Here is a 22,278-nt window from a genome sequence, read left to right as displayed (position 1 = left end):
GGCCGAGTGGGGAAGCCACCTTCTTTCCTCAAAGGTGTGAGGGTGGAGGCCTCTGGTGCCAACCTCGGTGTGAATTCCAACTCTGCAGCATTCATCCTGGACTCTCTCGGAAAGTTCTTTGACTTTCTGGATCGGTTTGCTGGCTCTCCTATGGATAGGGCGTGGGAAACGGTGGTGTTCCCGTTCCAGGCACATTAGTACCTGGTGAATCATATGTTTCCACCCCAAAGAGAAGGAACCTTCCCCAGAGGCCGCGAGTCAGGTGGCTGCAGGGATCAGGGTCAGAAAAAGAGGTTTCTGTTGGTGTGAAAGCCTTCCCAGGATTTCACGGAGTAGCTGAGGCTTGGTGGGCCAGTGGCTGCAGGGGACGGGCCCCACGGCCTGTCCCTGTGGGCAGAGTGCCGTTTCTGGACGGCTGCTCTGTGCAGTGCCCTGCAGGCAAGCCCAGGGCAGTCAGTGCAGAGGGGGGATACTCACATGGGCTCCCCCTCTTTTGTTTGGGGGAGGGAGAAGGCTTGAGGGGACTGTTGTCTGTTTGGGTGGGCGTGCAATCTCGGTCTGAAAGGCTTGTGGGGCCTGCCCCGGCCTGGGCGGGGAGCTGAGGCCCCAGGATTGCTAAGGTACTCCCCCTGACTGCGAGAAAGGCCATCCCCGTCCCCCGCTCCCCGCCCAGGGCCTCTCCCAGGTGATCACAGAAGCGGGGTGAGCCATCATGCTCAGGGCACCTGGGAGGGAAGTCCAGCTGGCTGGCAGGTGGTGGGCTTTAGCCCGGGACCATCCAGTGTTTGAGGCCTGGCTCCGCCACCCACTAGTTCTGTGACCCCAGGTCGCTGGTCACCTGAACTCCGACTCCCCGTCTGTAACGCGCAGCTGACCCACCATTGATCTCTTCGTGGTGCGAGGATTGCATAAGAGCCGCATGCTTTAGGCACCGGCTGGAGTGTCCGGTTCCCTGCCTGCCTTCTCCTTTTGAGCTGACAGGGCTGGTTTCAGGATCCTCATTCTCGGATGTTTAGTTGGCTGATGAGTTAATTCAGAGAACTCAGAAGGTGCTGCCTGGGGCGGGGCTCACCGATGCTGAGGGTCCTGTCACCGCCCGTGGCTCTGATCCCCAGTCCTCTTTGCTTTTTCCCAAAGATGCTTTTGAGCACCTGCTGTGTGCCAGGTTCTGCCCGAGGCACTGGCTAGCAGGCTCAGGGCGCCCTGGCCCTGGTGGGGGTGACGAGGTGACTTTCTTGGCAAGAACACGTGGGTGGGTGTGACGTGTCAGGCAGAGGTGAGCGCGGTGGGCAGGGCAGCCTGACCCGGGGCTGACATGGCTCCTCGCAAGCCTGTGACACCATGTGGGCCGGGCACGGGGGGTGTGATCTGCCAGGATGGCGGAGTGCAGAGTGGCACCTCTCTCTCTCCAAAGCCTGTGTTCCTGCCCACTGTCCTGTCTTGCCCGCGCCGCCCCAAGCCCTCCCCGGCCACTCTCCGAGGCAGCAGGCCCGAAGGACAACTTCCCTTTACGACGGGAGGTCGGGAGGCTCAGGCGGGAGAAGTGACTCGGCCCTGGGCTTCAGAGGGACCGCTCCTTCGGCTCCCGTCACCTGGTTGGCTGTTTCCACTGAGTCACCTGGGAGTCTTGGGCGAGGCTGGGGGAGGGCCAGCCTAACTCTCAAGGCTGCTGTGGGGCTTCCTCTGTTTATGTGGTGCCTGGGCCCCGGGACCAGGTTAGAAACACACGTGTTAGACACCCAGGGTGAACCAGACTGGCTCCCAGGCTCACCTGCTCTGTGCGGAGACGTCAAGGCACATGCCTTCTTTGAAGGAAGGTGCCTCTTGGGACCAGGCCCTGCCTCTGCACAGAAGCTAACATTTTTCCCGTTGCAAAGAAATACATACTTTTTTTTAAAAGAGAGAGGAAACTGTGCCCTTAGCAGGAAGAGGGTGGGTCAGGGCCAACAGTTGACGGAGGAGAAGCTCTTCAACAGGATGGTGGGGGGTGCGGCGTGGGTGTTGGGACCCCCTGCTGCTGGTGGCTGGGGAGGGGCCTGCGGGACCCCACGGAAGCCAGCGCCGGCCCCCTCTGTGCTCGCCGTGCCTTCGATGGGTGGCCGGGGCTGTGCTGGCAGGTGGGGGGCCCCGGGGCCGTGCCGGGCCGAGGGGTTGCACCCTCCTGGAGTGGGGAGGGCACCTTTCCTGTTTCATGTCTTGTCTATAAATAGTGAAAGGATGTGGCTTTGCAGAGCTGATTGAGCACCTAGATTGCTTTCCTCAACAACGTACCAGTAATAACTCCACGCGCAGACAGCCCCATAAAACCCTGGCAGACGCGTTTCTCGGCAGGCTCACACCCCCTCCAGGTGGTGGCCAGCTCTGCTTGTCTTTTTTTTTTTTTTTCAAAGCCAGTTTAAAGGGGGGAAAAACGGGGCCGGGCCGGGGGTGGGGGTCTAAAGCCAGCTTCTGTCAGCCCCCCACTTCGTGTGCAGGTGTATCCAGAGCTATCCAGGCTTTGACAGGCAGCTGGCTTCGGGGCATCGTGACTGTGGGGCCGATATGTCTGATGGCCCTGAAGTTTCCCGGGACGGCGGGGCTTGACCACCTCTGGGGGGCTGTGTGCCCTCCCCCCATGCCCTGCCGTGCATGGTCGAGAAGATACAGAGCCAGCGTGGTTCTGGTTGGCAGGGCCCCCTCAGACACACAACCTGGGCCTCCGTTTCCCCCTCTGTACGTGAGGGAGTTCCCCTCCACAGCATCCCAACAGGACCCTGGGACAGGCCTGTAAATGCCTGGGTGGAGGCGGGGGTGCGTGGCGGTCAGGCCAGGCCGCGCAGGAGGGCAGGTTCTGCGAGTCTGGGCCCTGCTCTAGGCTCCGGTGTTCTCACCAGCTGGCCCCTGGGGCCGGGCAGTGCCTGATGGGGAGGGTGTAGTGATGTGCGGGTGTCTGGAGGAGGGGCGGACAGGCAGAGGAAGGCCCTTTTCGGGAGCAGCCCGGGCCCTGGGGTGTCTCCTCAAGACGGAGCGCCCCCACCCCTAGGACACGGAGGGGCTGAAGATTGGGGGGGATGGATACATATATGGATGTCTTGGTGATCAGTTATAGGCATCATGAGTTTTGCTGCTTTAGCCACTTGAAGGGTGCGATTCAGCATTTAATACGTTCCCAAGGCTGTACCACCACCAGTGTTGTCTGGCTCTGGAGCTTTGCCCCCCACCTCACCCCCACCACCCCCCATCTCCCGCTCTGCTCTCGGGGCCCGCTGTCTGTCCCGCAGTCGGGTCCTGCAACATCGCATCTCTTCTCCTACACGGTGGGGCCTGTGTCTGCCTCGCCCGCCCCCAGCACCTCTAGGCTGGCCCCGCTAAGTAGGCCTCCCGTTCTCCCGGGCCCCGGCCCTGGTCAGCCCATGTCTGCTTTCTGCCTCTGGATTTGCCTGTCCTGGACGTTCCTGGGTCAGCTCAGAGTTACCTGGTGTGGCCCCGTAGAAGATGAGAGGGGGCTGGGGGCCTGGCCTCTCGCTCTTAGACGCAGATGGGGTCCCTCCAGGTTGCCTTCTGGGCTAAGGGAGGCTCCACGTCTCCCGCAGGGCAGCAGAGTGGTCCCTCCCGGTCAGGCAGACTTGTGAGCGTTAGCATCTGGACTCACCCCCGCTTGGTGGGGGGGTTGCTTTCTCTGCATCTCCAAGACCCATGGAATTCTGGGGCAGGAACTCTCCCCCGCAGTGTTTCGCCATTGAGCAGTTCCTTCCGACCCTGCACCCACTGCTCCTAGGATGGAAGCATTCTGGCAGAGGCGGCCCCCAAAACGACTTTCCCCACTTTCCCCCAAGCTCAGGGCCAGGGATCAGCAGGGGTCAGGATGTCACGTCATTAGCGCTTTAGGGTGAATTAGTGCAGTTAAGCATTGTGCTCTCCCTGCTTCCTCCCTGATGCAGAGCTGCTTCTTTGAGTGGGTGGTGGACCCCTCTGGGAGGCCTGGCCTCTCCCACCAGGCAGCCTGCCCCCTCCGGCCCCCACAGCCGTTTGTCGTGCTGTGGGTCTTGAGCTCTTCTGGGCTGGGGGCTGGGGGCTTTCTCTGGAGGTCACACCTGGGGCCCCCAAGCAATGGAGGCAGCCCTCGGGGGCTCACAGTTTCCAGGAAGAAGTGCCTGGGGTCCTGGTTTCCAGTGGGCCTTGGGGAGAGGCGTGCACTGGGGAGCCTGGCCTCTGATGCCCACACCTGCAGTTCCCAAACCTGAGCATCCCTCACACACAGCTGCCAGCCCCCGGCCGGGTCTCAGTCTGGGAGGCCCCCAGGGCACTGGCCCAACTGCGGCTTTGGACTCTTCACCCTGAGAGCTCCCCCCGCCAAGGTGGGGTCCCTCGATCACGGGACCCTCGCCAACTCCCCTGGCTCCCTGTGCACAGGCTGCTCAGAGATGGGTGGGCGTGCAGGTGGGAGCCACTGAGGTGCTTGCCAGAGGAGTGGCCACATTACAGCTTCTGTGCTGGGCTGGGGCTGGGGCCTGTCCTGGCCACACCGTAACGAGTGGGTGAGAGGCTTCGTCCCCAGCTGTCCCAGCTTAGCCCTCAATGGGCTAGCCGTCAGTCGTGTGTGCTCTAGTGCTCCAGTTGGTGGTTCTGTTAAGCTGGGTGAGTGGTTCCCTTGTCCCTCTGTTGACACTGTTGATTTGCTGAGCGAACTGCTCCCCCGCAGGTGGAGCCAACGCCCCGGGGAGCCAGGCGGATGGTCACGTCCATCCCACCGGGACAGCATGGGGCCCCGGGAGGCTGGGGCTTGAGAGGTGGCCACAGAATGTCTCAGACAGCCCCACCCCACCCACCCGCCCTGAGACGTCTTGGACCCATGTGGGGTCATGCGGCAGGGGGGTGGGAAGACGCTGCGGCAGCCCTCGGCTACTCCCTTCCCTGGGGACCCTTCCGGGCCTGGGCAGCCGCTCGGCTGCCAGCCCCCTTCCTTCTTCAGCCCACGGTGGTGGCCTGGCCTGGGTCACAGCTGAGCCACAGGCATCTGCCCAGGGGGCCAGAACCCAGGGCCCGGCCAGACCCGCTCTTGACCCTCCGCCGACCGGCCTGGGCTAGTAGGGAGCCTACTCGGTGCACCAGGCCCCGGGGAGGTGTTTGCCCCTGCCTGTGCCTAGCCCGGGGCAGGAAGCTGCCAGGAGGGAGCAGCACAGACCTCCCACCAGCCCGGCCAGGCTGCCGGGGGGGTGGGGAGGGGGGTAGCCGCTGCGGGACAGGGGGGTGCGCGGGGGAGAGGGGCTGCTGTCGGCCCCAGGAAAGGTCTGTCCAGGCCTGCGCAACAGGGCCCGTTGTGGGGCTGGGGACCTGCCTCCCACCATTTCCTGTGTCGGTTGTTGGTGAGCGGAAACTGCACAGTTACTGGAAATGAGAGGTTTGGGGAAGAAGCCAGAGTTTTGAGTGTGTGTGTTTTTCCCTGACAGCTTTTCAGTAAGAGCGACGCTGAGCTCAGGCTGGGCAGTGGGGAGGGTCCTGCCACACGTCTGTCCACCCCTCGGGGCCTCTGTCTCCCCTCCCTCCAGGGAGGGCCTGGGTGAGATGACTACCCCTGGGCCTTCCGGGTCAACCCGAGGGCTCCTCCACCTGTCAGCCTGGCTGGTCCGGCTCCCATGGGGCGGCCCACGGGGCGGGGCTCCCCCTCTGCACTTCCCCTCCGTGGTCAGAATGAGGGCGACCTCAGCCCTGTCTGCTTGGGAGCCAGACGGGGCGGCCAGGCAAGGCTGTGTGCCAGCGTCTGCGTGTGGCTGGGGCTCAGAGCATGGTGACACCCTCCCCCCGGTGGTCCGGGGCCCGGGGTCTGGCACAGCGGTGGGGGTGGGCACAGAGCCGGAAGTTGAGGCCGGAGGCTGGTGGGCGGCTCGAGGTTCTGGAAGAAGCTGCAGTCCCAGCCGGTTGCCCTGAGCGGGGCTTTCCCCCGTTTTAGCGTGCCGCTCCCGCTGAGTTGGGGTGTCGCCCCCATTGGCAGCACAGGCTGTGGCATGGGCTTCCTTCTGCCACCCGGGCTGTGTGACCTTGGGCTGCCCACTCACCTTTCTGAGCTCCTTTCCCTCAGGGAGGATGGGGACCTGGCGCCTTGAGCTGGGGGAGGCATCCCACAGAGCTGCTGGCCAGTGACGGTGCAGCCCTTGCGGCCTGTCTGGGGTGATTCTAGGTCAGTGTCCCCTTTAGGTCCATGTGGGTCTGCACGCGGCTCTAACACGGGCGGGTCCCCCGATGGAACACATCGGTTGACTTTTACTCTGTCGGAGCCCTCCCCTCGTGCTCAGAGGCCTCGTCCAGAAAGCTCCCCCAGGCCAGCCCTGCCCCGGCATTTGGGTGAACTCATGCTAGGGCAGAGGGTGAAGCCCAGCCCGAGAGCCGCCCACTTTCCCTGCAGGGAAAAGCCCTCCAGAGGGCCCCAGACCCATGTCAGCCGTCCCAGGACAGCTGGGTGTCCCCAGAGGGTGACCGCAGGCCCCACCCTCACCTCCTTGACCCCGGGCCTAGGTTCCGTCTTCTGGCATTTGCTGCATCCCAGGGCACCTTGGAGGCCGTGCTGGGCCCAGGGTGACGGCAAGGGCTACACAGCCAGGTACGCAGTCCTGGGGGGCGTGGAGCCTGGTCTGTGGGGGCGGGGGTGCTCAGCGGTGTGAGTGGGCAGCAGAGGCCAGAGAGGAAGGGACTGGGGAGCGGTGCAGGATGGGGGTGACCTCTGGGACCACCGCTTAGCTAGAGGCAGCCCACAGCTGGCCCTGCGGGGTCCCCACAGCCCACAGGTGTCCCGGCCGAGTGCAGTGGGGGCAGGCTGGCTATGAGCTCCCGCCCCCTCGTGCCAGCGCCTGTGGACAGGAAAGCCCCCCGGCCCTGTGGAGGAGGGTGACTGGCCCTCCTGCTGGACGGGGCTGCAGAGGAGCCGGGACCCGAGACGTCCCCCCCGCCAGCTGGCTGGGAGGCTTCCTGGTTCCCAGACCTCTCACCGGAGCCCTACCCCCCACCCCGGGTTTTGTGTTTCTCTGAGCTTGGGGGTGTAAGAATGCATTGTCTGCTGCAGCCCTCTGGGGCTGGGGCGGTCAGGTGGTCAGGTGAGAAACCCAGGCCTTTTGGGCAGGGCATCTGGGGTGCAGGGGACACACACCCTCCCTCCTCTACCTGTGAGCTCCTGCTGGACCCGAAGCTGCCTCTGGAGCGGGGCAGACAGACAGCCCTGCTCTGACTGCTCCTGGGTGGCTGGCTCCTGGTAAAGAGCTGCATTCAAGTCCAGGTGGTGCTGTGTGCATACCATGCCTGAGCCCTGGTTTTCTTGTCTGTGAAATGGGCCCAGTGTGTACCTGTAGGGCCGTTGGGGGAGCCCGGCGAGGGGAAGCTGGGGGGGTCTAAGTACAGGTCCTATTTCATCACTCGGGAACCCACGTGAGGGGGTCGTTGGTGCCCTCTCCGGATTCTGGACGAGCTCAAGTGCCCCTGAGTGTCCGCTCTGGCCGGCCAGGGGGTCGGGGGTGTCACTAAGCAGCCTGTCCTCTCCCCACACCCCCTGAGACGGCATCTGCTCCTAGGAGTGGAGGCAGGAAGCTGCCAGAATCGTTTCTGGCTTTGGCAGGGAGCTCACTCTGCAATTGCTGACTTAATTAATCGAGTTTTGGATTAAGCCCTCCCTGTGGCCTCGTGAGCCTGTCGAGTCCTTCATTGCATCTGAGCGATTGGGGGTGCAGGTCTGGGCTCTGCCCGCTTGGGAGCAGAGGCCCCTGCAGCTGGAGGGGGCAGCGGGCCTCTGGGAGAGGTCACATCTTCCAACCTTGTCTCTAGTTTGGGGCTCTACCTTTTGGGGGACGGGGGAAGGATTCTCTGAGTGGGCAGCAGACTGTTCTCACATGCCTCACTGCCACAGGGCTCTCTTGTGATCCCGGGGGACCCTGTTCTTGCTGGCTGTGCCAACCAGCGGCCCTCCTCACCCCATGGGTGGGCCTGGGTCGCCTCTGTCCCCTGCTGCTGGGCCGTCTCAGGAAGCTGCTCGACCTCATACTGGCCTTTCCCTCCCTTCAGACCACTGGCCACTTCCCACATCGAGGGTGGGGCAGCCCAGAGTGACCCGGGGACAATGAGCCATTGGGGGCATTGTTTTCCCTGCAGTGGGAAAGGTGGCTTCCCAGGAGGGCAGGTTCATCATTTGTGTGGGGACACAAAGGGCTTCCCCCAGAGCCGGGGAAGGAAGCCATGCTTTTCCTGCATTTGCTCTACCCAGCATATCTTAGAGCATCCAGAGATGTGACTTGGGGAAGAGATTCAAGACAAAGAGCCAGCAGCTGTTGGGGCCGGAAAGCCTGGGCCCTGGGTCGTGGGCAGGCCCCACGCCCCCACCTGCCCTGGGCTGCTGGCCACCGCCGCCATGCTGGTCTGGGGGGGGGGGTCTGTCTGTGTCAGCCCTCGCTGCCCCCCCGAGGCCCTGGGAGTCACAGGCAGGGTCCCCCCCATGGGGCCCAAAGGCTGCAGAGGCTGGAGGGAGGCCACTGCTCAGCCAGGCACCCACCGCCCCTGCTGGGATCACTTCCAGGGCCACACGCGGTGGTGGAGGCAGTAACCCCCACACCTGAGCAGGGCACAACCCATGCCCCCCTGTGCCTGTCGAGGTGGGGAGGGGAGCCGGAGCAGAAAGGGGCAAAAGCCTGAAGGTTGCCGAGGGCCATGGTCAGGTGCCCCTGGAGCCCAGCAGAGCACTGGCGGGGTCCCAGCTCAGCCGCAGACAGGTGTCTGGGCAAGGCTTCTGCAGGTGTGAGAGGGACCTGGGGACTTTTCACACGATGGCTCTTTGGGGACTCTGGGGGGGAAGGCAAGGGGCCAGTGCTCAGTTGTCCCAGTTCTCATATCTCCGTGGGGGTGCTCTCCCCCCAGCTGAGCTGCCCTGGCTGTTCCCAGTGGGAAAGGACGCCAGGTCCCCGCATGGGGCACAGTTGGGGGAGGCCCACAGAGGTCACCAAGCTCCCCGCCCAGCCTGCAGTCAGCACATCATCCCTCATCCATTGCCTCCTGGAAGACGGTGGCCCCTGCTGGGGTATGGGGGGGACTTGGACTGGCCTCTACCCAAGGGGGGGGCTGAGGTCTCAGAACCGCCCCCCCCCCCAAGCCTTGACCAGAGAAAGACTTGGGCTTATTGACTGCAGTACTCATGGCTGTACCTCTGGGGACCTCGGGTCCCATGCCTTTCTATGCTGGCCTCTGTCTGCCCCTGTAGCAAGGGGCCAGGAGCCTCCCCACCCAGTCCACGGGTGGCCCCATTTAGGTGGGCTGGGAGGTGGGTGGTTCTATTCTCCCCAGGCCAGGGGTCTCAGAAACTCCTGGCTCAGCTGTCCAGGGGTGGGTGGGCCCTAGTTTTGTGTCCCGTGTCAGTGGTTTGGGTGGAAGGCGATGGGCCTTTGCTGAGCACCACGGGATTGGGCTCCAGGCAGGATCAGGAAGCAGCCGTGTTCCCCACCCCTTGTCACCAGTGGACACCAGTGATGTTGACTTGGTTGGCCCATACACAGCAGGAGCCCAAGGGCCCCGGGCGCTTCCTAGGCAGCAGGCTCGTGGAGGGGCAACAGGGGTGATGTGGGGAGGGGGCTTCTAGGCAGTCTGCTGCAGGCAGAGGCATGTGGGGAGCAGGCAGCTTGGGGGCAGGGTCGGTGAGGAATGCCCTCCTTGTTCTGCTCCCGAGTAACCATTCCGCAGCCAGGAGGCACTGGCCCTGGTGATGGTGGCGGTGGGAATTTGGCCTGGGAGCAGGCCTTCCCCGCTACCCCTGGGGTCGTTCTACTAGGGACAGGTGGAGTCAGTTAAGGAAGGGTTGCTAATTACATCCAGGTGGCTTTTTATAGCAAGCAGCCTGGGATGCAGGCTGCTCAGTGGGGTGGGCAGGGCGGTCCCTGCGTCGGGAGGCGGGGGCCTTGCCCACCTTTGGAGTGGCCGCCCGAGCTCCTCCTGGTCCTGGCAGGGTGGGTCCCCTCTGGGCAGGCAAAGTCCTTGTGTCTCCACAGCTTTCCGTAAACACGCGTAGCTTGGCTGGTTCCGTCAGTATGTTCCCAGGGACGCGGTAAATCACGCACAGACCAAATCCAGTGCTGGCGAGAGTGAGTCCCCTCTGCCCAAATGGTCAGGTCGCCGGGCGATGTGCACGAGGGCCCTCTGAGCACGTGCAGTCCCTTGACCTCCCCCCTCGGGAAACAGAGGCCCAGGCAGAGTGGGACGGAGACCCCCTCCTCCGCCCGACCCCGAAAGTTCCTCTGATCGAAGTACATTTCACCTGCGCCCCCAGGAAGCACCTGTCCTGGGGTATCTTGGCTTCCTCCTGTGGACAGAAGGGGGGGTACCACATCACTGCCCCCCCAGCTGCCAGGGTGCAGGGCTCCGTGCTCACCGCTGGACCACAAACTCCTTGAGGGCAGAGCTGAGCATAGCACTCCTCACGCCTCCCTCCCCCCTCTCCTAGTGTGGGGCAAAGAGACCTGTCATCTGTCCCCTGGGGGTGGCAGATGGCTGCTTAGCTTAGAAAGGAAAACAGCACAATTTAGAATTAGTCCCGGGTGAAAGGTCACAGCAACATCTGCCTCCGGATGCTTTCTGGAGTCGCATTTCTATGGAGCAGTGCCGGCTGGGGGGGCGGGAGTGAGCACAGTGGAAATACTGAGGCGGGGACAAAGCCGGCCCGGCAGCCATTTGGCGCTCCTCCGCTGGGCAGGGTGTCTGCCGGAAGCCTGGCCCCCTGTCGGCCCCCTCTGCAGCCCTGTGCCTGGAGCCCCCAGCCCACCTGTCACTCACCTGCCACGGCCAGCATGGGTTGGCCTGTCGGAGGGGCAGGCAGCACGGAGGGTGGGAGAAAGGGCAGGTGGGGGAGCAGGTGCTGGGTGGCCTCAAGGAGAGGCGGTGAGGCACGGGAGCCGTGCAGTGTGCTGCGCGGGACCGTCCCCGTCCAGGCTGTAGGGGGCTCGCCTCGGCTGTCTTGGGCTCACCGCCCTGCCCGGACAGGAGGGGCGTGCAGGTCGGCAGGAGGTATCGCTCAGGTCTCCCGAGGCCCTGACCCGGGCCCACTCTGGGAAGCCTCTCACTTTCGAGGCAGCTGTTGGGTGCCATTCCCTTTGCTGGGCCCGGGGCCCCACCCCACCAGGCACTTACACCGACCCCCAGGACAGGCGCTGAGGATGGAGGGTCCCTCCGGCCCCCTCAGGGAAGTCTGGGTGCCTTGGGCAGAAGGGGCCACAGGTGTCCATCCCCGGGGAGCTCCCGTGCTGTGGCCAGGTGGGCAGAGAGGTGTCCACAGGTGCAGAGGAGAGAGATGACTGGAGGCTGCCCGGAGCCAGGGGCGTGGGGCACAGAGGGGGCAGGATGGCCTCCAGGACTGGCCCAAAGGTGCTCCACCCGCCTCCCGTCCCAGACCCTGTGCCTGGCCTGGTGCTTCCTCTTGGCTCAGGCTCCCAGCCAAGCCCCTGTACCTCGCACCCCACACTGCCCCACAAAGCATCTGCCTCTACTGTCCCTCCTCCAGGGGCCACCCCTCCCCTCGTGGCCCTGCCTGTCCTCTAGCTGGGGTGCTGGTGGTGGTGGCGGCCACGTCCAGGCCCAGCCCGGGAGCCGGCTCGGGCCGGGCAGCATGCTTTCACGGTGCTGTCTGCCTGGCCTGGGCAGGAGTAGGGGAGACAATGGGCCTTCTCAGCCGTGGCTCCGCCCCCCCCCCCCCCCCCCCCCCCCCCACGCAGAGAAGCCTCTCTGGTCCCTGCCCCGCCCGCCCTGGTTGGCGGCCCGCCGCGCCCGGCTGGGATCAGCTGCTGCCCGCGTCCCCGGCCACAGGCGCACCTGCTTCCCGGCCAGCCTTTGTCCATGCTACTGACGCCTGATTTATTGGCGTATTTTCCCTCGCTGGCCTGGCATAACCCAGCCTCATTGGCTAGGTTGCCACCCATCCAGGTGGGTTGTCCCAAGGTCTTCCCACGGGGGTCCCCACTCCTGAGCCAGAGCACGGGGGCTGTTCACAGAGACACTGTCCCATGGCTGGAGGGTTTGGGGTGTGTATCCAGGCAGAGCCTTCCGGTCCATCTGGGGACACCCAACATCCGGACAAGTTAGGGATCCGTCTAGTGGCAGGGGGTACCCAAGGACACCCCCCAGGACCCTGAAGACTTCCCTCCCCTCAAGCCAGCAGGGCTTGGGGGGGGGCGGTGTGGACAAGGCAAGCACCCTCTACCCAGCACCCACCACCCGCCCGCTCCGTCCATGGCTGGGAAAGAAAAAAGAGCCTTTTCTCCAAGTGGCGCGGTGGCTAGGTCCTGCCTGACAATGGAGGGCATTGATAGGTTGGGGGAGGTGCTGCCTGTCCCCCCACACCCATCCCCCGCCGCTCCCCTCCGGGCTCCCAGTGCCACTCAGGCCAGAGCCGACGGTCGGTAACTCCCCGGAGTCCTGGAGCGTGGTCGTGCAGGAGTCCCCCTTGCCAGAGCCACCGACCCCGCGGCCTGCTTCCCCAGCAGGCTGGGCAGGAGCCCGACTCTGGCCTGAGTTACCTCCCCCGACTGGTTTTCTTGAAGCCAGTTGGTTTGGGACTGTTGGCTTCTGACAACAGATGGTGGGCCAGGGGGGCCATTTTGTGTCATCCTTATCGCCTTTCCCAAGCTGCCACCACAGATAGAAACCTGCAGGGAGACAGACGCGTCCCAGGCCTTGGGGACAGACTGGGGAGCAGCCCACTGCTGAGAAATGCGGAGACTCCGAGACCCCGGCCCCCCAAACCGCCACCCCACCCATGCGGGTCTGATTCTAGCCCCAGGGGCAGGCAGGAGGGGAGGCAGTGAGGACCGGCAGGCTGCCACCTGCTGAGGGTGGGGGTCCCCATGGGACAGCCGTGGCTGTGGTTTCCGTGCCAGGGCCACGGGGCAGCCCCTTCTTGGCTGGGCTCAGAAAGATGGGATATTTCCATGCTTGGGAGAGCCCCCTCTTCATCCGGGGACCTGAGCTTCCCCACCAGTACCCGCCTCTGCTGGGGGTGGAGGCCCTGCCGACCCGTTGCCCAGAGCTGTGGGTGTGGCGTCCCAGCTGCCTTCCCAGGCCGCTGTGGGCCGGAGGCGGGCCAGGGGCACGTTATGCCTCAGAGCCTTCACCCCTGGGAAGAACAATGCCTGGCTGGTCCCAGAGCCTTTACTGAGCTTTTCCCTCGAGTACAAGGCCACAAGGTGACCTCAGGGGGCAATTTATGGCCCAGGCTCCAGAAGCTGGGCCAACAGGTGGCCAAGGGGGACCCTGGGGTGGGGGTGGCCTGCGCGGAGCCCCGTCCCTGCAAAGAACCCGTGAGACGCCCCCCTCCCAGTTCGTCCGCTCCTGTTGGAGCCCGAGCAGCATGTTCTGGGGCAGGGCACAGACCTGGTGGACATGGCAGCCTTCACCCCCAGCTCCCCAGCCCTGGGCTGGCTCACTGAGAGCTCGGGAAGGATGCTCTTCCGCGCACCTTGATTTCTCATGCCATGAAATGGGTGTGTCTGCTCCCAGCTGATGTTGTCTGGACATTGTGAAGACTTGATCCCGAAAGGGAAAACCATGTCTGGGCGCTGAGCGTGGGTTGGTGGGGGGGATGGGGCGCCAACCACGTCCCGGTGGTATTCCCGTCAGGTGAGACCTCCAGCAGAAAGAATCCACATTGGAAAGGAAACGGGAGACAGTCTGCTGCGTCTCGGCCCTCTGTACGTTCATGATCGTGTCCGTAGTGAAAGCAGAAAAGCCGTGAGCCCCCAGAACAGAAGAGCGTCAGAGCACTCCTTCGCGGGGAATGGTTGGGACCCACCTTGTGGCCCCTTCCTGCTGGCTCACCCAGGCGCTCATGCAGACGTGAGGGTTTTGAAACCAAGGCCAGGCCTCGCTGTGCGTTCTGCTTTCCAGCCTGTTGCCCCAATTAACAGAATCATTTTTTTTTTTTTTTTATTGAGGTGAAATTCATTGAATGTAAAGTTAACCACTTTAAAGTGTGCAGCTCAGTGGTGTTTGGCACATGCGTGCTGTTGTGCAACCTCCTCCCTGGACCCAGATCATTCAGCTGCCCCCCGAGGAGCCCCTGACCCGGCCCTGCACCCCACCCGGGGTGGGGCCCGACAGCTGCCGCGCTCCCCAGGGGCAGCCGCGGCCTCCACAGAAGCCAGTGCTGGGTGACGGGGGTGGTTGGCCGGGGTGCCGGCACGAGTAAGCGCTCTGGTGTGTCTGCCACAGTTGCAGCGGGGCCTTTGTGGGCCAGCGATGCCAGGCGCCCAGCCCCTGTCTCAGCGCCCCCTGCAAGAACGCCGGGACATGCCACGTGGTGGACCGCGGAGGCCTGGTGGACTACGCCTGCACCTGCCGCCTGGGATTTTCCGGGCCCCTCTGCCTGACGCCCCAAGACAACGCCTGCCTCTCCACCCCGTGTCGCAACGGGGGCACCTGTGACCTGCTCACGCTCACCGAGTACAAGTGCCGCTGCCCCCCGGGCTGGTCAGGTGAGAGAGGGCAGCGGGCGGCGGCCCCGAGGACCCTCAGACGCTGGCCCTGCCCCGGCTGCCCATGTGCCGTGACGAGCGGGGCAGATGCCAGGTCAGTCTGTCCTTCAGGCCGCTGGGGTCGGTGACCCCTACCCTGGAGTCCCCACGCCCCTTCCCAGCCCCGAACTCGTCCAGTTGTGGCTGCCCTGCTCCAGGGCCCCCACTCCTCCCTGCCCCCGTGAGGAAGGGGGTCCTGTCTCTCGTCCTGTGCTCGGGGGTGGGCCAGCCTCCGTCGGGGGCTCTGACGCTGCGTGGGGCTCTGGAGGGGACACACTGGGGTCAGGTCTCGAGGCCGCCCCCACCCCCCACCAGCCGTGCGTCCTGGGAACCTTGGTCCCTGTCCACAGACAGATGGCTGTGTCCCGCCGTGGGTCCTGGGGGCTAAAGAGAGGATGCTGTTAGGTCCGTGCCAGGCTGGTTCCTCCATGGTACCCCGGAGCCGCCCCCCGGGGCCTGGAGGAGTCCTGGCTGTGGGCAGCCAGAAGGCCTGCCTGACCCTCTCACTGCCCCTTGCCCACCAGGGAAGACGTGCCAGCAGGCCGACCCGTGCGCCTCCAACCCCTGTGCCAATGGCGGCCAGTGCCTGCCCTTTGAGGCCTCGTACATCTGTGGCTGCCCACCCGGCTTCCACGGCCCCACCTGCAGGCAGGACGTGAATGAGTGCAGCCAGAACCCCAGGCTCTGCCAGAACGGGGGCACCTGCCACAACGAGGTCGGCTCCTACCGCTGCACCTGCCGCACCACCCACACTGGCCCCCACTGCGAGCTGCCCTACGTGCCCTGCAGCCCCTCCCCCTGCCAGAATGGGGGCACCTGCCGCCCCACGGGGGACACCACCCACGAGTGCGCCTGTCTGCCAGGTACCATCCCGCCGGCCTCCCCGCTGCCACTGGCAGGCCCCAAGGGGGACCCAGGGGTGCGGGAATGGGGGTGTCCTGTGTGGGGGCAGGGGCGGGTCTGGAAAGGGTACAGGTTAGGCAGCGGCTTGAATCGGGGTCCAGGTGTCACCCCGGTCCCTGGCCATCCCACTTCTGCCTGGGGGTGGGGTCTGCTGTGGCCCCCAACACTTCCACCCCCCGACCCCCTGTGCCAGGGACCTGGGGTCCCCGCAGCCCCCAGGGCAGGCTCGTCAGTGAGATGCGGCCCTGGGTGAATCGGGCTGGACAGGTGTGCCCTCCCTGGGGGTTCCCGCCTGCCCTCATAGCCCCTGGCCCTTCGCCCTGCTTGGAGCCTCCTTGGGTGGCGGGCATGAGCCTCCCCGCCCCTTAAATTCCCTGGAAACCTTGTGCTAGTTGTGAAACTCAGCACAGCCTGGCTGGGACACTTGCTTGTGTCGCCCCGGGCCTCCCGTTTTGCTGGGGCATGTCACTGCCCCCCGGTGGCTTGTCACCCGTGGGTGTGGGGGACAGCGAGGGGCAGCCAGCCATGGCCACTGGCCCTGTTGCACAGGCTGGTCTTTGCACCACAGTTTCTTAGTCCGTTTTGCTGCTGATGATCTAAAAATAATACTGACGGGAGGCTTGCCAACCTCGTAGTGTGTCAGCTGCAGTTAGGTGGGCCTGGGGCAGGGGAGGAGGAGGAGCCGAGAAGGTGGGGTCGCGGGGTTTGGGTGCTGGGCGTGCAGGGGTACCAGGAGGACTGCCCCAGCTGCCATACTCCGCAGCCCCTGCAAAGGGGAAGTGGCCTGCCTGCCGGCCACATAGCCCTGGGCCTCGTCACCGCACCAGCTGCCTTTATGTGCAGACACCAGGCACGTGCATTTCCTGGGCAGTGCTGGGCGTTTCCCTTGCCACCTGACTGCCCCCGTGCTGCTGGCTGTTCAGCTCTCCCCGGGGGCTCAGAGCTATGCCCAGTTGCCAGGCCCACCCTGGGTTCTGGGTTCAGATGCCTTTTTGTTGGCCCAGTGACCTTGGGCCTGGGATCTCCCATCCAGCCACGTGGCTCAAGAGGGGCCTGCCCCCCTGGGGCCACCGTGAGGGCCGGAGGATGCAGGGTGTGGGGGACCCACTGGAGGATATCCCATGCCTAGAGCTCATGTGCCCCACCATAGGAGATCCTCTAAGGCACGGGGAGAAGCCGTGCTCGAGGCCCACTCTAGCACACATGGGAGTCACAGCTCGGGCTCTGGGCTCCCATCAGGGGTGCTCCCTCCAAAACACTGTCCACTTCGCACTTTGGCTCCTCCAGGCCTCCTGCTTTTGCCCCCCACAGCACGGGTGGGGTGGGGGGGCCCCGAGGGAGGAGACTGGCTCTCCAAGGGCAAGAGAGGGGTTCAAAGGCACCCCGGGAGGGGCATTAATTAGTAACCGGCTGCAGGTTTGGGCTCCTGCCCAGCGCACCTTTCTTGGTTGATGATTGAACGAGCGGGACCTGAGCGGGTTAATGGCTGACTGGCGTGGAGGCCATGTGGCAGTTGACCCCATGTTGGGGAACCACACCTCTGTTCCTGGGAAGCTGAGGGCCACGTGTGTGTACTGCCTCCTGCAGTCCCCTGCCCGGAGACCCCCCCCCCGCCAGCCCCAGGGCAGTCCACTAAGATGGGGCACGTGCTGCGGGCCCACGGGGTGCCCTGGGAGCCCCCCTCATGGTGCCTGGCCTGGAGGCAGCCACAGGGAACTCGGCTACGGAAGGATGTTTCCAGGAGCACCTCCAGAGTCCCACGTTCCCAAGTCCCTGTCTAATTAGCCAGCCCTGGGCCAAGTGATTCACGAGAGGAACGTGTCACCTGTGGGCTCTGGAGTGGGGGGCCTGGTCACATGGGAAGCAGGGAGAGCAGGGGGCAGGGCCTGGACCCCAGGGCCCCAGGGTGGTGGGCACCCCAGCACAGGCCTCGGAGGGGCAGCACCCCGCCCAGAGCAGGGTGTGTGGGTCCAGCCAGGAAGACACTGGAGCGGGCCCATGCCGCCCGACCCTGCGGCCAGGGCCTGACCGGGCCCCCGGCCCCTCCTGCTGCAGGCTTCACTGGCCAGAACTGTGAGGAGAACGTGGACGACTGTCCCAGCAACAATTGCAAGAACGGAGGTGCTTGTGTGGACGGCGTGAACACCTACAACTGCCGCTGTCCCCCAGAGTGGACAGGTGCGCGCCGGGACCGGCTCGGGGCGGAGGGGGCCGCCCGCCCGGTCTACCCCGGGGGAAGTGTGGCCGGGTTCTGAGGCCCCCACCCCAGTGGCTGCACTGTCCGCAGCCCGGCCCCGGTGGCCCCGCGCCGCAGTCGGGCTCCCTGGGTTTGGGCCCAGCCTAGGGCTCGCGTCTGGATGGCGGACAAGCGTGGCCCTCCCCACCCCCCCGAGCCCCTGTGCCCGCAGCAGAGCAGAGGCTCGGGCTGGCGGTGGGCGGAAGGCTTCCCGAGGAGGTGGACCCCGCGCCTCGCGGTCCAGGGCCCTGGCGGCATTCGCCCAGCCCGACGGCCTCGGCCCCCTCCCCCCGCAGGTCAGTACTGCACCGAGGACGTGGACGAGTGCCAGCTCATGCCCAACGCCTGCCAGAACGGCGGCACGTGCCACAACAGCCACGGCGGCTACAACTGCGTGTGCGTCAACGGCTGGACAGGCGAGGACTGCAGCGAGAATATCGACGACTGCGCCAGTGCCGCCTGCTTCCACGGCGCCACCTGCCACGACCGCGTGGCCTCCTTCTACTGCGAGTGTCCCCATGGCCGCACGGGTGAGCACCAGCAGGGGGCAGGGCGCACTGTCACCCGGACGCGCAGCTGTGGCGGGTGGAGGGAGGAGGGCCGGGGGCGCACGGGGGCAGGCCCGCTGCTGACGAGCCTCCTGGAGCGACCCGCCGTCGTGGGCCTGACGGGGCCGCTGGGCAGCGTGGCTGTGGGAGGCCTGCCGTCCCCAGGCTGGGGCGGGTGCCCTGCTGACCGCCGCCGTCCCACCCAGGCCTGCTGTGCCACTTGAACGACGCCTGCATCAGCAACCCTTGCAACGAGGGCTCCAACTGCGACACCAACCCTGTGAACGGCAAAGCCATCTGCACTTGCCCCTCGGGGTACACGGGGCCGGCCTGCAGCCAGGATGTGGACGAGTGCTCGCTGGGTGCGTCGGGGCGGCCGACAGCAGGGGAGGCTGCTGGATGAGCGTTCCCGGTCTGGTGGGGAGGCGGGCTTGCCCCACGACGGTCCGGAGGTCAGGGTGCCTGAAGCAGCCTCTCACCGGAGCTGTGTGCCCCCCGTCCCCCCACCAGGTGCCAACCCCTGTGAGCACGCGGGCAAGTGCATCAACACGCTGGGCTCCTTTGAGTGCCAGTGTCTACAAGGCTACACCGGCCCCCGTTGTGAGATCGACGTCAACGAGTGCATCTCGAACCCGTGTCAGAATGATGCCACCTGCCTGGACCAGATCGGGGAGTTCCAGTGCATCTGCATGCCTGGTATGTGGAGCCAGCCTCCAGCCCATCAGGGTGGGCCCTGCAGCGCCCCCGGCCTCCACAGCCACCCGGGGCCAGTCCCCGGGGCACCAGCCCACAGAGCAGCACCAGGGCTGGGTGGGTGGGTGGACCCCGGGGTGCCGGGCCAGTCGCGGGAGGGCACGCGTGGGGGTGCCAGGCAGTCGGCTCCGTGGGCAGCAAGAGCCAGGGACCACTTCTCTGCGTGGAGCCCCCAGCTGTGGTGGGCCGGCTGAGGCTGTTCATGGGCCCAGTGCCCCCTCACCATCCCCCACCCCCAGGCTACGAGGGCGTGCACTGTGAGGTCAACACGGACGAGTGTGCCAGTAGCCCCTGTCTCCAGAACGGCCGCTGCCTGGACAAAATCAACGAGTTTCTGTGCGAGTGCTCCACAGGTGAGGCCTGTCCCCGCAGGGCTGCCGCCGAGCCTGCCCTCCCCGGGGGCACTGGCCCAGGAGCCCTGACGCTCCGCTGGGGGGCCCTGGGCTTTGTCCTGCACGAGCCTCTCCCTACAGGGGCCCCAGGGGCGGGCCTGCAAGGACTTCACCTCAGGAATGACTGGGCCGGGCTGGGCAGGGGGTGCTGACTCCCCGCCTTGCTGGGGGGGGGGGGGCGAGGGGCACCCGGGGCCTAGAAATCCTCCTGGGTGCTGCAGTTCCCTGGGGACGAGTGCCCTGGGAGCAGCAGTGTACTCCCCAGACCCCCGAGGGGCGTAGGTGGGCAAGAGGTGTCAGCCCGGCACTCGGAGGGCTCGCAGCTGGGAGGGAGTCGGCCTGGCCTGTGCCCCCTGCAGCGGGCGTGGCCTGTCATGGACAGTGGACGTGGCCCACAGTGGACGTGACTGTCAGGAGGGCCTGAGGAGCTCGGGGTGGGCGGGGTCTGTAGGTCCAGGGGCCAGCCCCGGGCCCCGGGAGGTATTTGCAGGTCAGAGTCTGGGCCTGCAGGGTATAAATCGGCCATTGCAGACACTGGGGGACCTCATTCACAGTCCGACATGGTTGTAGACATAGCGGCTGGGGTCAGTCAGGGAAAGGGCCCCTCTTGGCGGGGCAGGAGCTGAAAGGGGGCAAAAAGAGAGATAGGAGGTCTCCTGATCGCTGGCTGCAGCAGGCTTTGGGGAGCGCATCCCAGGAACTCCCTGCTCTGGTCCGGCTGGGGCTCAGCCAGGGTCCCCTGCCACCCACTGCATCTGATGGCAGCCCTCCCCCGGCCACAGGCTTCACCGGACATCTGTGTCAGTATGACGTGGACGAGTGTGCAAGCACGCCCTGCAAGAACGGCGCCAAGTGCTTGGACGGGCCCAACACCTACACCTGCGTGTGCACAGAAGGTGTGGGGCCCGGGGAAGGGGGCGGGAGGCAGTCCGTGAGGAAAGGCACGCTCCAGTCCTCCCCTTCGGGGAGTGCCAGGTCCGCTTGGCGGCCTTCCGGCCGCAGCCGCCCTGACGCCCCGGGCCCTGCCCTGCAGGCTACACGGGGCCGCACTGCGAGGTGGACATCGACGAGTGTGACCCTGATCCGTGCCACTATGGGGTGTGCAAGGATGGGGTGGCCACCTTCACCTGCCTGTGCCGGCCGGGCTACACAGGTCACCACTGTGAGAGCAACATCAACGAGTGCCACAGTCAGCCCTGCCGGCATGGCGGCACCTGCCAGGACCGCGACAACGCCTATCTCTGCTCCTGCCTCAAGGGGACCACAGGTGCCTGGGGGAGCGGGGGCGGGACGCGGGGGCGGGGCGCGCGGGGGGGCCAGAGGGCTGACCACAGCGCTGCCCACCGCCAGGACCCAACTGTGAGACAAACCTGGACGACTGCATCAGCAGCCCCTGCGACTCGGGCACGTGCCTGGACAAGATCGACGGCTACGAGTGTGCGTGCGAGCCCGGCTACACGGGTGAGCGGCCCGCGCACTCTGTCCCTCCCGGGCCCTGGCGGGCCAGCTCAGGCGCAACGGAGAGCAGGGTGCTGCCGGCCGCGGCCGACCGCGGCGGAGAGCGCAGGGGCCCCGGGGCTCTGACCAGTGCCGGGGTGGGCACCCTCGAGCCTCTTGTCTCTGGTCAGAGCCAGACTCCTGGGCGCATGTTCTGTGTCTGCCGCCACCACTGTCCACCCTGGAGGCCCGTCTGGGCTGTTGGGATGACGTGGGCCCTGTCCCTGAGGCCACTGCGCTCACGTGGGAAGCCCCAGCTGAGACTTTTTACGCCTTAGGAGGACCAGGGAGGGGGGTTGGGTGTCCTCACCCGTTCAGCAGAGGGGGAAACCGGGGCTCCAAGGGGCCAGAACCTGCTCAGTGAAGCTCGTCCTCTTCTGGGGGGGGCTTGGGGGGCCCCGGGGCGTGGGTGTCTGAGCTCCCCCACCACTGCCCACAGGGAGCATGTGCAACGTGAACATCGACGAGTGCGCGGGCAACCCCTGCCACCACGGGGGTACCTGTGAGGATGGTGTCAACAGCTTCACATGCCGCTGCCCCGAGGGCTACCACGGCCCCACGTGCCTGTCCGAGGTCAACGAGTGTAGCAGTGACCCCTGCATCCACGGGGCCTGCCGGGACAGCCTCAACGGGTAGGTGCGGGCTGGGGGTGCTGTGGGGGGGGAGCAGAGCCGCACACGGGCTGCAGCCGCACCCCCCTACCCCCGGCACATGGTTGGCCTGGCCCTCCTCCCCAGAGCCTGGCATGGGCATGGTCGGCTCAGGGTTCAGGTCTCGGTGACCTGAGGCACGTGTGCGGGCTTCCCGCACCCCACATTTCTGTGATGTGCTCACCTGTCCCGTTCCTTGTCCTGGCTGCTGAGCCAGCTCCTGAACCGTAGCGGGGAAAGGGGCGTCTTGAACCACACCGGAGTTCACGTTAACGAGGTGGCTGTGGTCACCAAAAGACGGGCGCCTGGGGGGCCAGCCTTGTGACCTCCCAGCAGGGGAGGGGGGCGGGAGGTTGAGTTAAGCCCCAAGGCCAGAGATTTATCAGGCACGCGCGTGTCACCCAGGGGTTGGGAGAGCTTCTGGGCATGTGGACGCGCTGGGAGGCCTGGTCTCCCCTGTGCCTCATCCCGTGTCTCTCCCATTCGGTTGCTCCTGAGCTTCAACTTGTATTAACCGCTAACCCGGCAAGTACACTTTCTCTGAGCTCTGTGAGCCGTTCCGGCACGTCCTCAGTCTCGAGCAGAGGGTCTCGGGACCCCCAGTTGATGGGTGACAGCCCGGCCACGTGGCGGGCGTCTGATGGGGGCACCGTGTGTGTGCCTGAGCCCGTCTCCCGTGGCGTCTGTGCCAACACCAGCACTTGAGTGTGAGACACCCAGAGCTGGGGAACCGGTCGGTGTGGGAGAAGTGCACACGCGGCGTCGGCAGGGCGAGGGCACGGGGCGGCTGAAGCTCGC

General features: G+C 65.6%; 1 protein-coding gene across 1 annotated transcript in view; it reads left to right on the top strand.

Annotated features, from left to right (window-relative positions):
• Positions 1–22,278, top strand: part of NOTCH1 (notch receptor 1) — a 44,135-nt gene that overhangs the window by 4,137 nt on the left and 17,720 nt on the right. The window contains exons 3-13 of the mRNA XM_025860209.2: positions 14,200–14,462; positions 15,026–15,364; positions 17,460–17,582; positions 17,937–18,170; positions 18,395–18,550; positions 18,699–18,884; positions 19,181–19,294; positions 20,116–20,229; positions 20,367–20,600; positions 20,684–20,794; positions 21,270–21,462. Of these exons, the coding sequence (XP_025715994.1) occupies positions 14,200–14,462; positions 15,026–15,364; positions 17,460–17,582; positions 17,937–18,170; positions 18,395–18,550; positions 18,699–18,884; positions 19,181–19,294; positions 20,116–20,229; positions 20,367–20,600; positions 20,684–20,794; positions 21,270–21,462 (2,067 nt within the window). The remainder of the gene's footprint in view (positions 1–14,199; positions 14,463–15,025; positions 15,365–17,459; positions 17,583–17,936; positions 18,171–18,394; positions 18,551–18,698; positions 18,885–19,180; positions 19,295–20,115; positions 20,230–20,366; positions 20,601–20,683; positions 20,795–21,269; positions 21,463–22,278) is intronic.

The sequence above is a fragment of the Callorhinus ursinus genome, unplaced genomic scaffold (genome assembly GCF_003265705.2).
Source record: "Callorhinus ursinus isolate GAN/ISIS: 27379988/994484 unplaced genomic scaffold, GSC_fseal_2.0 scaffold126, whole genome shotgun sequence".
In the NCBI taxonomy this organism is placed as follows: domain Eukaryota; kingdom Metazoa; phylum Chordata; class Mammalia; order Carnivora; family Otariidae; genus Callorhinus; species Callorhinus ursinus.
The sequence above is the reverse complement of the archived record's forward strand: the minus strand, read 5'-3'. Positions and strand labels throughout refer to the sequence as shown.